The sequence below is a fragment of the Malaclemys terrapin genome, chromosome 9 (genome assembly GCF_027887155.1).
Source record: "Malaclemys terrapin pileata isolate rMalTer1 chromosome 9, rMalTer1.hap1, whole genome shotgun sequence".
Classification (NCBI taxonomy): Eukaryota; Metazoa; Chordata; order Testudines; family Emydidae; genus Malaclemys; species Malaclemys terrapin.
Genome location: NC_071513.1, coordinates 43,380,935 through 43,395,678, shown reverse-complemented (window position 1 = coordinate 43,395,678; position 14,744 = coordinate 43,380,935). Strand labels below are relative to the sequence as shown.

The window sequence follows — 14,744 nt, the reverse complement described above, 5'->3', positions numbered from 1 at the left end:
CCTCCAGAGTACAGTCTCTTTTTTAACAGGATATTGATTTTAAGTTTACGTGGGCACTTTGCTCACATGGACAGAAACAGCCTTAATGAAATGGTGCAATATGGGCCTTACTTAGATCATCTGCTGCAACAAAGGTAATATGTGTTCCATTGATGTCTCTGACTGGAGAAGGATCCTGCATATGCTAACACAGCCCTAATAACGATAAATTGAGCCCTGTAAGCCATTGGTATTGTGTACAAGAATAACTATTGGGCCATGGTTTCTATTGTGGTATTAAGGCTGTAAACATTTGTGTACTGGTATGGAAACTGCGTGGAGTCACCTGAGAGAGAATCCTAAAAAGGACTACACAGTCCTTTATCTAATCCTTGTAACAGTCTTTAGAGGTGCAAAGTTTAAAGCTGACACAAATCCAGCAGGTCTGATGAAGGACATCATTATACTTCTGTGCCAATAGAATGTAATTAAGGCTGTCTTCGCTGGAGACCTCACAGCGACACAGTTGTACCGCTGCAGCTGTGCCGCTGTAAGGTCTCCTGTGTAGCTGCTCTGAGAGCTCTCCCGTCGGCGTAATTAAACCACCTTCAACGAGCGGAGATAGCTACGATGGCTGGGAATTTTGCCAGAAGCTGGGAATGGGCGACGGGGGATGGATCACTTGGTGATTACCCGTTCTGTTCATTCCCTCAGAAGCAACTGGCATTAGCCACTGTCGGGAGACAGGATACTGGTCTAGATGGACCTTTGGTTTGGCCCAATATGGCTGTTCTTATGATTTAGCGCTGTCCACACTGCCGCTTCTGTCACTGTAACTCAGTGGTTCTCAGCCTATTTATCATTGTGGTCCTCAGGCTGAGAACCACAGCGCCCCCCGCCCAGAGACCCCTCAATAGAGTGAGACCAGGAGCGGAGCCCTGGGCGCAGGGACAGGCAGCTGGACCCCAGGCCCTGCCATGGAGGGCCAGGCAGCCAGAGGCTGGACCCTGCTGCGGGCGGTTGGGCAGCCAGGACCTGGATTTTTTAGCACACAGCTAGGCCACAGCTGTGTGTTAATTAGGCCGCATATGGGCCCGTGGGTTGAGAACCATTGGTGTAACTTACGTCAGTCAGGGCGGTGTTTTTTCACACTCCTGACTGACACAAATTTTACTAACAAATGTGCTAATGTAGACATAGCCTAAGTTTACAGTGTAACAGTGGAATTACTTTGGGTTGTGATTAAAACTGCAGTTCCTTCTAAAGTGAGAATAAAAGATGAGAGAGACAAGGTGGGTGACGTAATATCTTTTATTGGACCAGCTTCTGTTGGTGAGAGAGAGAAACTTTCAACCTTACACGGAGCTCTTCCTCAGGCCTGAAGAAGAGCTCTGTATAGCTCCAAAGTTTGTCTCTCTTACCAACAGAAACTGATCAAATAAAATATATTTCCTCATCCACCTTGTCTTTCTCCTATCCTGGTACCAACACTGCTTCAACACTACAAACAATAAAATATGAGGCAGAAGAGATCTGTTCTTACCTGGCCCCTGTATGAAGCAGTGCTGCACCTTCACAGGTTAGTTCCGGAACAAATTAAGATCACCGAACACTTATTTTTATGGAAGTGATATTCTCCCAGGATTTGGCTCTCAGTTTCTAAGGATGGAAAATTTGTACACTGGAACCCATACTTCCATCAGACCACTGGAAAGGGTCATAACACTAGATCCCTGCCTGTAGAGTTCATCTAGCTCCTCTTTGGCATGCCTGAGGAAGTGTTCAGGAGGAGACTCTGCTATAGTGAACCTTGTAAGGTCTGCAGGAGTGGCTGCAGAGATCTGCTACTCTGAGGAGATCTGTAGGCATGAAGCTCCTCTCCTGAAAACCTCATAGGATGGGGCTCCTCCCCCACTGAGTCCCTCTCTTAGGCTGGGTCTACACTACCCGCCTGAATCGGCGGGTAGAAATCGACCTCTCGGGGATCGATTTATCGCGTCCCGTTGGGACGCGACAATCGATCCTTGAATTGACACTCTTACTCCACCAGCGGAGGTGGGAGTAAGCGCCGTCGATGGGAAGCCGCAGAGGTCGATTTTGCCGCTGTCCTCACAGCGGGGTAAGTTGGCTGCGATACGTCGAATTCAGCTACGGTATTCGCGTTGCTGAATTTGCGTATCTTAAATTGACCCCCCCCGTAGTGTAGATGTAGCCTTACACCTCTCCCCTTAGGAAGGCTGATGTCAAAAGTGGTGTCTTCCAAACTGTTATCCCCCCAGGATATAAAGAGTGATGTAGAACATGCTAATAATTGTTATTTTCAGCTAATGAAACTTAAAAAAGAAGTCTCCGTCTAGATTTAATAAAATCCTCCAGTGAATCAGTCATCGAGTCTCACAACAAAGACATTCATCAGCTGCAGAGATCCAAAACAGGCTAGGCTTGTGAATCAAAGTTCAAGAAGGAATAATTTTAAAATATTCCTGCCTCTTACACTGAACAGTGGAGACATTTGTGAATTCACAAAGTCCATTCTTTATTCACAGAGGAAGTGCTGTAAGTTTGGAAATAATCTTTTATGTTTGAAAAATAAAGTAATTGAGTCCCTGCTAATCTCAACATAACCTTAACCATGGAGCTGCCCTGGCAGCTGCATAATGAGCAAGCTGAGCCCATGTGGGAAAGTACAATGCTGTATTAATAAGAGACTGCAACTTGGGTAGGTATTTGTAGCCATTGTTTACAAAATTCGGATGGATGTAAGATAGGGTATTGACTAATCAAAGCTTGGGATGCAGAGTCAGGAGATCTAGGTTATAGTATGCCACAGACCTGCTGTGAGGCCTCGAACAACTCATTACATCTCCAGGTCTCAGTTCCCTGTTGGTAAAATGGAGATCTATCTGCTTCTGTGGCCCCAGCAATGAGGTATCTGGACACATCACAGTCATTAATGAACTGATCCCTGAGGAAGGAATATACCAATACTATCAACACTACCATTTTACACATGGGAAGCTCAAGCACAGAGTAATTAGGTGGTTGCCCAAGGTCATGAACTTTATGACAGACAGGACTTTTGTCTTCTGAGTCCCAGTTCAGTGCTTGAACCACAAGACCATCCTCCTCCCAGGATGCTGTCAGGCATAGTTAAATCCTTTGTGACCCACAGAAGGAAGGGGGTAGCAAGGTTTGTCTTTCCAGGCTGACAGTGCTCCCCTGGCTTAGAATTGGAATGACAAAGGTGTGCAGCTCTCCGAAAAGATCCAGGCTGGACCCTTCCTCACCCCATACAATTCCCCTGCCACATGGGCAGACCCTGCCTCCCACCAAGGTGTCCTATTCACCTCACTTACTATTGCTTACATTTTGCACAGCCCCACAGCATGCTGTTGCCAGGCTGCTGTACCCTCCCACCGCCTGGAACACACAGAAGACTGTTCTTCTCTAACTGTAATTCTCAGAGGTCCTGGTGCTAGTTGTAGAGTGTTCCTGTCTTTCTGGCCATGCTGTGGTGTGTGATGTCAAAGCTGGGCACTGGAGCTGTGAAAAATGTAAGCACCAATCCAAAAGCAGACAGTGTTCCCCTGGCTTAGAATTGAATGACAAAGGTGTGCAGCTCTCCGAGAAGATCCAGGGGGGACCCTTCCTGACCCCATACAATTCTCCTGCCAACTATGGCACCTGGGCAGACCCTGTCTCCCACCAAGGTGTCCTACTCACCTCACTTACTATTAGTTGACCAATGGGGATAGAGTTTTCACCCTCAACAAAACTTTTAGGGGAGCTGGCTTGGACATTTCCCCAGCTCAACATCTTTATGGATGATGGAGGCACATGTCCCCCATTCTTCAGGGGAGCATGCTGCTGGGCTGTTCACCTCCCATTGCTTCATTTGGGAGCGTCAGTACCAAGAAATCCTCTTCAGTACAGTTTGCTTCTTATTTTGCAACCATCCCCATGCTGTACGAGAGACTCCTGTGGGTATGTTTACGCTGCAGGTGGAAGGTGTGATTAAAACACGTGTAGACAATCCCCAGCTAGCATTGATCTAGCTAGCTTCAGTAACAATAGCAGTAGCAGTGGCTGCCCAAGCAGGTACCCAGGGTGCTGGGCATGCACGGCTAGCCTTTACAGGTGCCCCTGCTGCATCTTCACTGCTATAGTTACCCAAACTAGCTTTGACCTAGATAGCTCAGGTATGTCTATACGTGTTACAGTCACACTTCCTGATTGCAGTGTGGACAGACCCTAAGAAGAATGTTGATAAATTGGTGAGGATTCAGAGAAGAGCCATGAGAATGATTAAAGGATATGAAAATGTGCCTTTTAGTGATAGACTCAAGGAGCTCAATCCATTTAGCTTAACAAAGAGACGTTTAAGGGGTGACTTGATCCCAGCTTATAAGTACCTACATAGGGGAAAAATTGATATTGGGCTCTACATTCTAGAAGACAAAGATATAATATGATTCCATGGCTGGATTCAAAGCTAGACAAGTTTTGACTGGAAATAAGGTATAAGTTGCAAATGGTGAGAGAGATCATTGGATTTTTTTTAGATATGCTCTAGGAATTCTTTCGGGGAAGTTCTGTGGCCTGTGTTATACAGGAGGTCAGTCTAGATGATCACAATGTTCCCTTCTGGCCTTGGAATCTATGAGTCTATGAAACTCTCTCTGTGTCCTAGCTGCTAACAGGTGACACAAAGCCACATTGTGCTAGAGTAAGCTACAGAAACATCTGGAAGGTTATGTAGCAAAGCGGGTAAGATTTCTGTTTATCGTAGGTATATCTTAGAGACCTAGGGTTTACTCCCAGCTGTGCCTGAAATAACCTTATACAGGCTCTGAGTTATGTTATCTGTGAATAATAGTTATCTCTCCAGCAGTATGACACTTTGGCTCAGGATAAGGGTGGTGAAGTGCACAGAACCATTAATAATTGTCAGTGGAAGATGTGTGACAAGAATTAATGGCCTATGGATGCGCACCTTCCGCTGGGCTAAAGGGGATCATGTGAGGTAGCCCATGTCTCTCATATTTTGCTTCACCCAGATTGTATGATTGACAGACCTATCATTGCAAGACTGCCTGCAGCAGGGACCAAAATTGTGAGTTGGCAACACTGCAAAAGGGATCCCCTCCCATAAGGGGTGTTGCCTGCAGGCTCAGGGTCTGATGGGCACACAGGAAGTGTCATGGATGGAGAATCAAGCTAGAAGGATGGAAGGTGACAATTATTCGTTTTTCTTATAATTAAGAGCCATATAATCAAACTGGCTGTGTCTAACTGGTCAGTTTACAACCTCTCTAACTTGTTCCACTTCACCCCCCATAACTATGGGTAGCCCTCAAAATCAGAATAGAGTGGATATGTAACAATAAAGGTTACGCTTTTCGATTTAATGTAATGTGTAACAGTGACAGAAGGCTCTTTGCAGCTATGTTTCTGCTTAGAAAAAGTGCAGTCTAACCTACCCCTACTGAGGTCTAACTTACCTCAGTGTATTTCCTGTGCTATACTTTGACATTAAACCATGGTATCATTTCAGTCAGCACTGAATACTATTTGTTACACAAAAGGCTTTATGCAACGTGGGAGTGAAAGACCCAGTGACCTAACCTACTGAGAAGCATTGCTTTTGTGCAGGGGGACGTTGCTTAGTAATCATAACATAGGCAAGCCATAAATCACTGTGAGGCAAGGAGCTCCACGTGGCTTCACTGCAATGGATGGGGGTTCTGATTCATCCTGCTCTGGTGCAACAAATGAGCAGGGCTGCCAGAAATTCTGTCATTAGCTTGTCACCATCGTGTGAGAGTATCCAGAGGAAGCTAAAATCCTGACAACACATCATTATTTTGCAAATTAAATAAATGCACACCTAGGCAAAACCATGAATGCAGGTGTCAGAGGATTCACATTAATAACATATTTTAGCACTAATGACCCTAATTAACATGTTGAGTGATTATTTAGGTATAAATGATTTGCTTGGTGAAAAATATAACCTCTCAGTCTCCTATTGAACTTTTCTTACTCATTGTGATTTTATTGTTTTATTTACATCATAAACACAAAATGCGCTTAGACATGCTTTTCTAAACTTATGCCTTTAAGTAGTGCTAGTAACTGAAAGCCCATGCTGTCACAAAATAATTCACCATCTGTGTCTCCCTCATACAGCCAATGAAACTGTTGCATGGGAATTAGCTGTGGAGTAAGGATGCTGATTGGTTCAGCTACTTCTGATATCACATCTACACACTACGTGCATTTGTCATATTGTGTAATACTTTGTCTACCCTATGTAACGTTGATAAATATTTACAACAGACACATTTGTATCATAATTACAGGAAGTGCACACTAAAACACACAGCTTTCAAGAATAAAAGCTCATCCTGCTCAACAGATAAAGCAGCCCAGAATACAAGCCATAGATGTGTGGCTGAGCAATTCTGAGGTTTTGTTTGTAAGCATGTGGAACCCTCGACGAAGACACGAGTCACTTGTCCGTATTTTATAGACTGGATTAAGGGACTCGGAGATGACCTTTCTCTTTACCACCAGTACAGTAACTCCTCACTTAACGTCCTCCCGCTTAACATTGTTTCAGAGTTACGTTGCTGCTCAATTAGGGAACATGCTCATTTAAAGTTGTGCAATACTCCCTTATAACGTCGTTTGGCTGCCTGCTCTGTCCAGTGCTTGTAAGATTCTGCGGAAGAGCAGTGACTTTACAAGGGAGCATTGCACAAGTTCCTCTTCTCCGCCTCCTCCCCCTACCTCCCCCATTGCCAAACAGCTGTTTTGTGGCACTTAGGACTTTCTGGGAGGGAGGGGGATGAGCGGGGAAACGCCGCGTCTCCACTTCTCCCCCTTCCTCCCAGAAAATCCTAAGCACTGCTAAACAGCTGTTTGGTACCACTTAGGACTTTTGGGGGGAGGGAGGAAGGGAAGGAGCAGGTATTTGGCGTGCCCCGGAGAGGAGGTGGAGTGGGGGTGGGAAGAGATGGGCCTGGAGTGGAGCGGGGACAGGAAGAGGCGGGCCTGGAGCATTCCTGGGAAAGTCAGTGCCTGTTCTTCTCCGGGGAAGCTGCTGCTGCAAAGTGCTTCCTAGCGTCCTTGCCTGCAGAGGGCTGTGCCTGTGTAGGGTAAGCCAGGGGCACTTCCCAACCACAGTACAGTTCTGTATAGTATATCATGCCTTTTGTCTGCCCCCCAAAAAATTCCTTAGAACTTAACCCCTCGCATTTACATTAAATCTTATGGGGAAATTGGATTAGTTTAACATCGTTTCACCGAAAGTTGCATTTTTCAGGAACATAACTACAGTGTTAAGTGAGGAGTTACTGTACTGCATAGTGTCATGGAAAGGCAATTTGTTTTTGTTTTTCCTTTCATGAGACCTACGTAGTGGCTGGTTTTCATGCAGGAAGTCACTGCTTATCTGTGAGAGAGGCTCTGTGGCTCATATCTTATTCATAGATTTTAAGGCCAGAAGGAGCCCCTATGATCATCTATAACTCACTCAGTAAACTCTGTATCAAGCCCATAACTTCTGTGTGAGCCTATGACACTATGGGTTTCACCCAGGCCAGTAAGGGGTTGTGTCACTGGCTGTCCTGTATCCCTGGGTGCTTTTGTGCTGTGCTGCTTTGGCTCAGAGCCCTGACACCAGCAGCCTGTTCACAGAACAATGGCCTCACTCTGGCTTTCATCAGCCGGGCTATTCCTTGCAGGGTGACACCAACAGCTTCTCCAGTCCTGTGTCTCCTCAAAACCCTCTCACTGGAATCACAAATCTATAATTCGTTATGTGCTGCCCTCACAGAGATCACTCAGTAATATCAATGAACAGCGTGTTACCAGTTGGCATATGATATCTCACATGATACTCTTTAGAAACAGATTATGACAACAGGGTGTTGGGGCAATGAGAGTGTGAGGCCTGATGTGAGTTATGTTATGGTGTGTTCTCTGTCTGTGGGCATTGAGGGACTCCCTGGCTCACAGAGCTATAGTAGCTCTCTTAGAGAGAAAGTCAGTCTTGTATTAATGCCTTCCAGTGATGGATAACCCACCAGGTCCCAAGGTAGGTTATTCCAGTGCAGCAAGAGCATAAAACAAATTAGTTTTGATGTTACATTCAATAAGAGGGGCTGCTGTATTGTGTGTATTATTCAGTCCTGGATTTAGTTTATTCTAAATAAAGCTGCCATAGCACCAGAGTGCTACAGAGTTAGATCCTGCTTTCAGTTGAGCTCAACAGACAGGTTACACGGTAATGTGAGGGTCTGAGAGGTGGCTTGGTGACTTCTTGTAGGGGGGAGGGATAGCTCAGTGGTTTGAACATTGGCCTGCTAAACCCAGGGTTGTGAGTTCAATCCTTGAGGGGGCCATTTAGGGATCTGGGGCAAAAATCTGGTCTGGGGATTGGTCCTGCTTTGAGCAGGGGGTTGGACTAGATGACCTCCTGAGGTCCCTTCCAACCCTGATATTCTATGATATGTTGGGAGTCATTTCAATGGCTGGGGTCAGGTATAGGCCCTATTCAGTACTTTGCCTATGAGGGCCTGCTGGTGCCCAGAACTGCCAAATGCTGCTGCTGAGTACAACTACTGAAGGAGTCAGTACATGAAACTTTATAGGCCAGGGTAGCTACCTAGCTACCAAGCATCATCCCTTGAATAAGATCTCTCTTAAGTACCTGCACTCTCTCCAGCTCCACCCTCCAGACCTCCCATTTTGGGTGCTTGCCAAACCTTGCTATGCACCCTGGGCAGTGCTGGCTCCTCTGCGCCTCTCTGGCTTCAAGGCCATCAAGAATGCTAGGTATTAAAGAGTGTGAATTAATGCATCTGGGAAGATTTCCCTCCTGATTCCTGTTCCCCATCACATGTACCATTGGATCAAATGCTTGACAGAGGCCCTTGTTTGTAGCCTAGCCAGCTCTGGCTCCTGAACTTCATTGCACTGTCATCTCTGACTCTCACTAGCAAAGTCCGCATTCAGTCCTGTCCTTTTCATGGTACCTTTCCTATGGCCTTCCCTTTGCACCGATCTGAGAATATTTCTGTTTCCCATGGCTTGGCTGCTTTTTTCATGGGTAGCCAAACATGAATAGAGAGAATGCTTATTGGCTCCAGGCTCTTGTGGTAAGGTCTCCTCTTGTTTTGCTTAGTAAATGAGACTTCTCTGCATTCTCTACTGTCACTATTTATGGGACACTCAATCTTAGCAAAGCTCTTTCTGGTAAATTGGCATTAGGAGGGGCACTTTGCAACTTCTGACGGACTCTGGTAAGTAACTTTGGCATCCTAACACCTGAACATATTTACCCATCTCTCTTCCTGTGTGGTTTCTGTATTGATATTGATATTGTGCCCTATAACAGCACCCTGGGTGTGAATAACACTTTGCAGCGAGAAGGTCAGAAGTTGGGAATAGGTGACAGGGGATGGATCACTTGGTAATTACCTGTTCTATTCATTCCCTCTGGGGCACCTGGAATTAGCCACTGTCAGAAGACAGGATACTGGGCTAGATGGACCTTTGATCTGTCCCATTATGGCTGTTCTTATGTTCTAATGAAGCTGCTGGACTGGCTTCTCCGCTGTCTTGCATGTGGCGCAGGCAGACGTTTACACCTGTGCAAAGTGCGGGTGAACTGCTGCCACTCTCCCCCAGTACAGGTGCAAATCAGTTCAGGGCTGAGGACAGTCAGGCCCATGGCCCTGCCATGAGCAGCTGCAGGCTAGGCTGGCTCTGACATCACGTAATGAGAGCAGAGGTGAGGCCAGGCAAGGGCGAGGTGGAGGCGGGTTGGCACTCAGTCCCTTTTGGAGCCTGGTTGTGCCATTGTGATTCCTACCCCTTTTAGCTCCAAAATCTGATGTGGGAGGGCAAGTTCCTGACACAGAGTGGAAAGGACAGAGGGAGGGTTTGATAGAGGAACAGGAAGGCTGCATGGTGCACAAACCCAGGGTGGGCATTGCAGGCACAGGGGACAGAATGGGAGCATGCTAAAAAGCAGAATGCACAGAAATCGGATCAGCATGGCCCAGAGCATATGTGGGAGTGTGTCCCCAACTCCCTCTCGTACTAACAGCTGCCCCAATTCTCTCTGCAAACAGGCTTCCTCTCTGCATCATTGTGCAGGTACAAAGGGGCTCCCTTGGCTATGGGCTAAAGAGGCTGCACTAAGAGGTTAGCATAGGTGTAAAATATTCACTCTTGTGAGTCATTTAGGCAACATGATGAAATGCATCCTAGAATACTCAAGGAGCTAATAGAGGAGGTATCTGAGACTCTAGTTATTATCTTTGGAAAATCATGGGAGACGGGAGAGATTCCAGAAGACTGGAAAAGGGCAAATATAGTGCCCATCTATAAAAAGGAAAATAAACTAACTGGTCTGTAGTTTCCTGGGTTGTTTTTAATTTCTGTGCCAGGGAAGATAATGGAGCAAGTAATTAAGGAAATCATCTGCAAACACTTGGAAGGTGGTAAGGTGATAGGGAACAGCCAGCATGGATTTGTCAAGAACAAATCATTTCAAACCAATCTGATAGCTTTCTTTGATAGGATAACGAGTCTTGTGGATAAGGGAGAAGCTGTGGATGTGGTATACCTAGACTTTAGTAAGGCATTTGATACGGTCTCGCATGATATTCTTATTGATAAACTAGGCAAATACAATTAAGATGGGGCTACTATAAGGTGGGTGCATAACTGGCTGGATAACCGTACCCAGAGAGTTGTTATTAATGGTTCCCAATCCTGCTGGAAAGGCATAACAAGTGGGGTTCCGCGGGGGTCTGTTTTGGGACCGTCTCTGTTCAATATCTTCATTAACAACTTAGATATTGGCATAGAAAGTACGCTTATTAAGTTTGCGGATGATACCAAACTGGGAGGGATTGCAACTGCTTTGGAGGACAGGGTCATAATTCAAAATGATCTGGACAAATTGGAGAAATGGTCTGAGTTAAACAGGATGAAGTTTAACAAAGACAAATGCAAAGTGCTCCACTTAGGAAGAAAAAATCAGTTTCACACATACAGAATGGGAAGAGACTGTCTAGGAAGGAGTACGGCAGAAAGGGATCTAGGGGTTATAGTGGACCACAAGTTAAATATGAGTCAACAGTGTGATGCTGTTGCAAAAAAAGCAAACATGATTCTGGGATGTACTAACAGGTGTGTTGTGAGCAAGACACGAGAAGTCATTCTTTCGCTCTACTCTGCTCTGGTTAGGCCTCAACTGGAGTATTGTGTCCAGTTCTGGGCACCGCATTTCAAGAAAGATGTGGAGAAATTGGAGAGGGTCCAGAGAAGAGCAACAAGAATGATTAAAGGTCTTGAGAACATGACCTATGAAGGAAGGCTGAAAGAATTGGGTTTGTTTAGTTTGGAAAAGAGAAGACTGAGAGGGGATATGATAGCAGTTTTCAGGTATCTAAAAGGGTGTCATAAGGAGGAGGGAGAAAACTTGTTCATCTTAGCCTCCAAGGATAGAACAAGAAGCAATGGGCTTAAACTGCAGGAAGGGAGGTCTAGGTTGGACATTAGGAAAAAGTTCCTAACTGTCAGGGTGGTTAAACACTGGGATAAATTGCCTAGGGAGGTTGTGGAATCTCCATCTCTGGAGATATTTAAGAGTAGGTTAGATAAATGTCTATCAGGGATGGTCTAGACAGTATTTGGTCCTGCCATGCGGGCAGGGGACTGGACTCGATGACCTCTCGAGGTGCCTTCCAGTCCTAGAATCTATGAAAAAATTGTCATATCTCCTGGGTATCACTTGGCTGTGTGGTTGTCAGAAGGCTTTGGTACCTTCCACAATTGGGAATGGCTGAATGGACACAGTGTCCCGTCCTCAGCTGGATCCTTAATGGAGCTGCAGTAATGGTTCGTGGCTCCATTGCTCCAGCTTCACGTTGATGGAGCAGGGGGGCAAATACAACCCCCTTGAGTGATTCACCATTTCCTCCTGTGAGCAGTTGGACATCAGCAGCTCATACAGGTGATGGCTCAAAACTGGTTCCTGGCTGCCTCTCAGTTGCTTAGCAGTACAATACAATACAAAACCAAAGAAGAGGCTTCTCCCAGCCTGCAGCACCAGAACTGGCACTAAACTACTTCATAGACCTGCTTTGCAACCTGGGCAGGTGTGAAGAGGATGTATGGCAGGGCAGGGCTGAGCAAGGGTGATGGGGAGGGACAAGGTGGGGCATTGCTGAGCAAGGTGCATGTTGGGGAAACACTGGGTGAGGGCAATGATTCAGGTGGAGGGCAGTGCTGGGTGAGTGTGCTGGGGAAGTGGGTGGAATATTTTATGCCAGGAGTGTTTTACAATGTGAATGGTCTTTGCTGTTATGTGGTTGGGGCAATGAAGTACTCCTCACATGCTCTTTTTTGGTAGCACTGGGTTTGTTCCTTGCAGACTCCTAAAACAAACAAGTGGTTTGTAACCTTACATTGAAAGATTTTCTGTTTAAACCTTAGGAAATCCGCAACATTCATAATGATGAACTCATGGGTATTCGAAGAGAAGAGGAAATGGAAATGTCTGATGATGAGCTAGAAGATCCTTCAGAGACGAAAGAAACAGAAGAATCAGGTACAATCGTTTGCTATGGATGATAAATATATCTGCATGTGTGTCTGCAGTGTGTGAATTCCTTGGGGAGCCCCGAATGACCAGCTCATTTCCACAGCTAGGAACCTATCACCTAATCTGAACAATGGAGCTTCTACTGCAGTTTTCTACAATTAGGATTTAGAAGCCCAAAATCTCAGGAATATTGGACTCTGGGCTTTGGTTATCCCTGGACTAATGTGCTTCAAATTCCTGGAGAATAGAAACAGAGGAACTGCCAGACTGCATCAAAGCCGAGGTCCATTTAGCCCAGTTTCTCATCTCCAACAGTGGCCAGCACCAGCTGCTTCAGAAGGAGGCGTAAGAACCTTGCAGAAGCAGATGTGGGGTAATCTTCCTTCCCATCAGGCTCTCATCCTAATCCCTAATAGTCAGAGACTGGCTTAAATCCTGAAGCAGGAGGTTTTATAGCCACTCAAAATGTCTGTTAATATTAATGATTATAACTCAGGATATTCTTGTTAGTGATACAAATGTCTAATTCCTCTTCGATTCTTGCTAAAGTTTTGGCCTCAATGACACCTTGTTGCAGTGAGTTCCACTGGTTAATCACGCTTTGTGTTAAAAGGCATTTATTTTTGTCAGTTTTGAATTTGCCACCTTTGAGTGTCATATTCTTGTGTTATGAGGCAGGGAGAATAGAAGCAAACGTATTAAGGGACCTAAAGGCAGAAGAAGCCTGGGATTACTTTAAGTTAAAGATGCAAGAGCTGTCAGAGGCCTGTATCCCCAAAAAGGGAAAAAGATTACTAAGCAAGAGACTTAGACCGAGCTGGATGAGCGACCGGCTGAAAGGGGCAATTAGGAAAAAACAGAAAGCGTACAAAGAGTGGAAGAGGGGAGGGATCAGTAAGGAAACTTACCTTAGTGAAGTCAGAGAATGTAGAGATAGAGTGAGAAAGGCCAAAGGCCGGGAAGAGTTGGACTTAGCGAGGGGAATTAAAAGTAATAGTAAGAGGTTTTACAGCCATATAAATAGGAAGAAAGCAAAGAAAGAAGAAGTGGGACCGCTGAAGACTATAGCCGGAGAGGAGATTAAAGATAATCTAGGCATGGCGCAATATCTCAATGAATATTTTGCATCGGTGTTTAATGAGGCCAATGAAGGTATTAGGGATACTAGCACAGTTACAGAGGGGCATACGGGATGGGGGATTACCGCATCCGAGGTAGAAACAAAACTAGAACGCCTTAATGGGACTAAGTCGGGTGGACCGGACGATCTTCATCCGAGAATATTGAAGGAATTGGCGCGGGAAATAGCAGGCCCATTAGCGACTATATTTAATGAATCTGTAAACTCGGGGGTAGTCCCGTTAGACTGGAGAATAGCCAATGTGGTTCCTATTTTCAAGAAAGGGAAAAAAAGTGACCCGGGTAACTATAGGCCTGTTAGTTTAACATCAGTAGTGTGCAAAGTGCTGGAGAAGATTCTGAAAGAGAAACTAGTTGAGGACCTTGAAGTTAATGGCAAATGCGATAAATTACAGCATGGTTTTACGAAGGGCAGATCGTGCCAAACGAATCTGATCTCCTTCTTTGAGAAAGTAACGGACTTATTAGATAAGGGAAATGCGGTGGACCTAATATACCTGGATTTCAGTAAAGCGTTTGATACAGTACCCCATGAGGAACTATTGGTTAAAATGAAAAACATGGGGATCGATATGAAAATCCAGAGGTGGATAGGGAATTGGTTAATGGGGAGAATGCAGCGGGTCGTATTAAAGGGTGAATTGTCGGGTTGGAGGGAGGTTACTAGTGGAGTGCCTCAAGGTTCGGTTTTGGGACCCATCTTATTTAATCTATTTATAACTGACCTCGGGACCGATTGCAAGAGTGGGCTGATAAAGTTTGCAGATGATACGAAGGTGGGAGGAGTTGCAAACTCGGAGGAGGATAGGGATACTCTGCAGGGAGACTTGAATGAGCTTGTGAATTGGAGTATCAGAAATAGGATGAAATTTAATAGTAAAAAGTGTAAGGTGATGCACTTGGGGACGAATAATAACAATTTTAGTTACAAGATGGGGACGCATTGGTTAGAAGTAACGGAAGAGGAGAAGGACCTAGGGGTCCTTGTGGACCACAGGAT

General features: G+C 45.4%; 1 protein-coding gene across 7 annotated transcripts in view; it reads left to right on the top strand.

Annotated features, from left to right (window-relative positions):
- The window catches only part of ENOX2 (ecto-NOX disulfide-thiol exchanger 2), a 157,151-nt gene that overhangs the window by 97,117 nt on the left and 45,290 nt on the right, over positions 1-14,744 (top strand). For all 7 annotated transcript variants that reach the window (XR_008446190.1, XR_008446191.1, XM_054039734.1 and 4 more), the window contains one exon: positions 12,496-12,610. Coding sequence is in view for 5 of the 7 variants with exons in the window: in XM_054039734.1 (XP_053895709.1) it covers positions 12,496-12,610 (115 nt within the window). In the remaining 2 variants the exon portion in view is untranslated. The remainder of the gene's footprint in view (positions 1-12,495; positions 12,611-14,744) is intronic.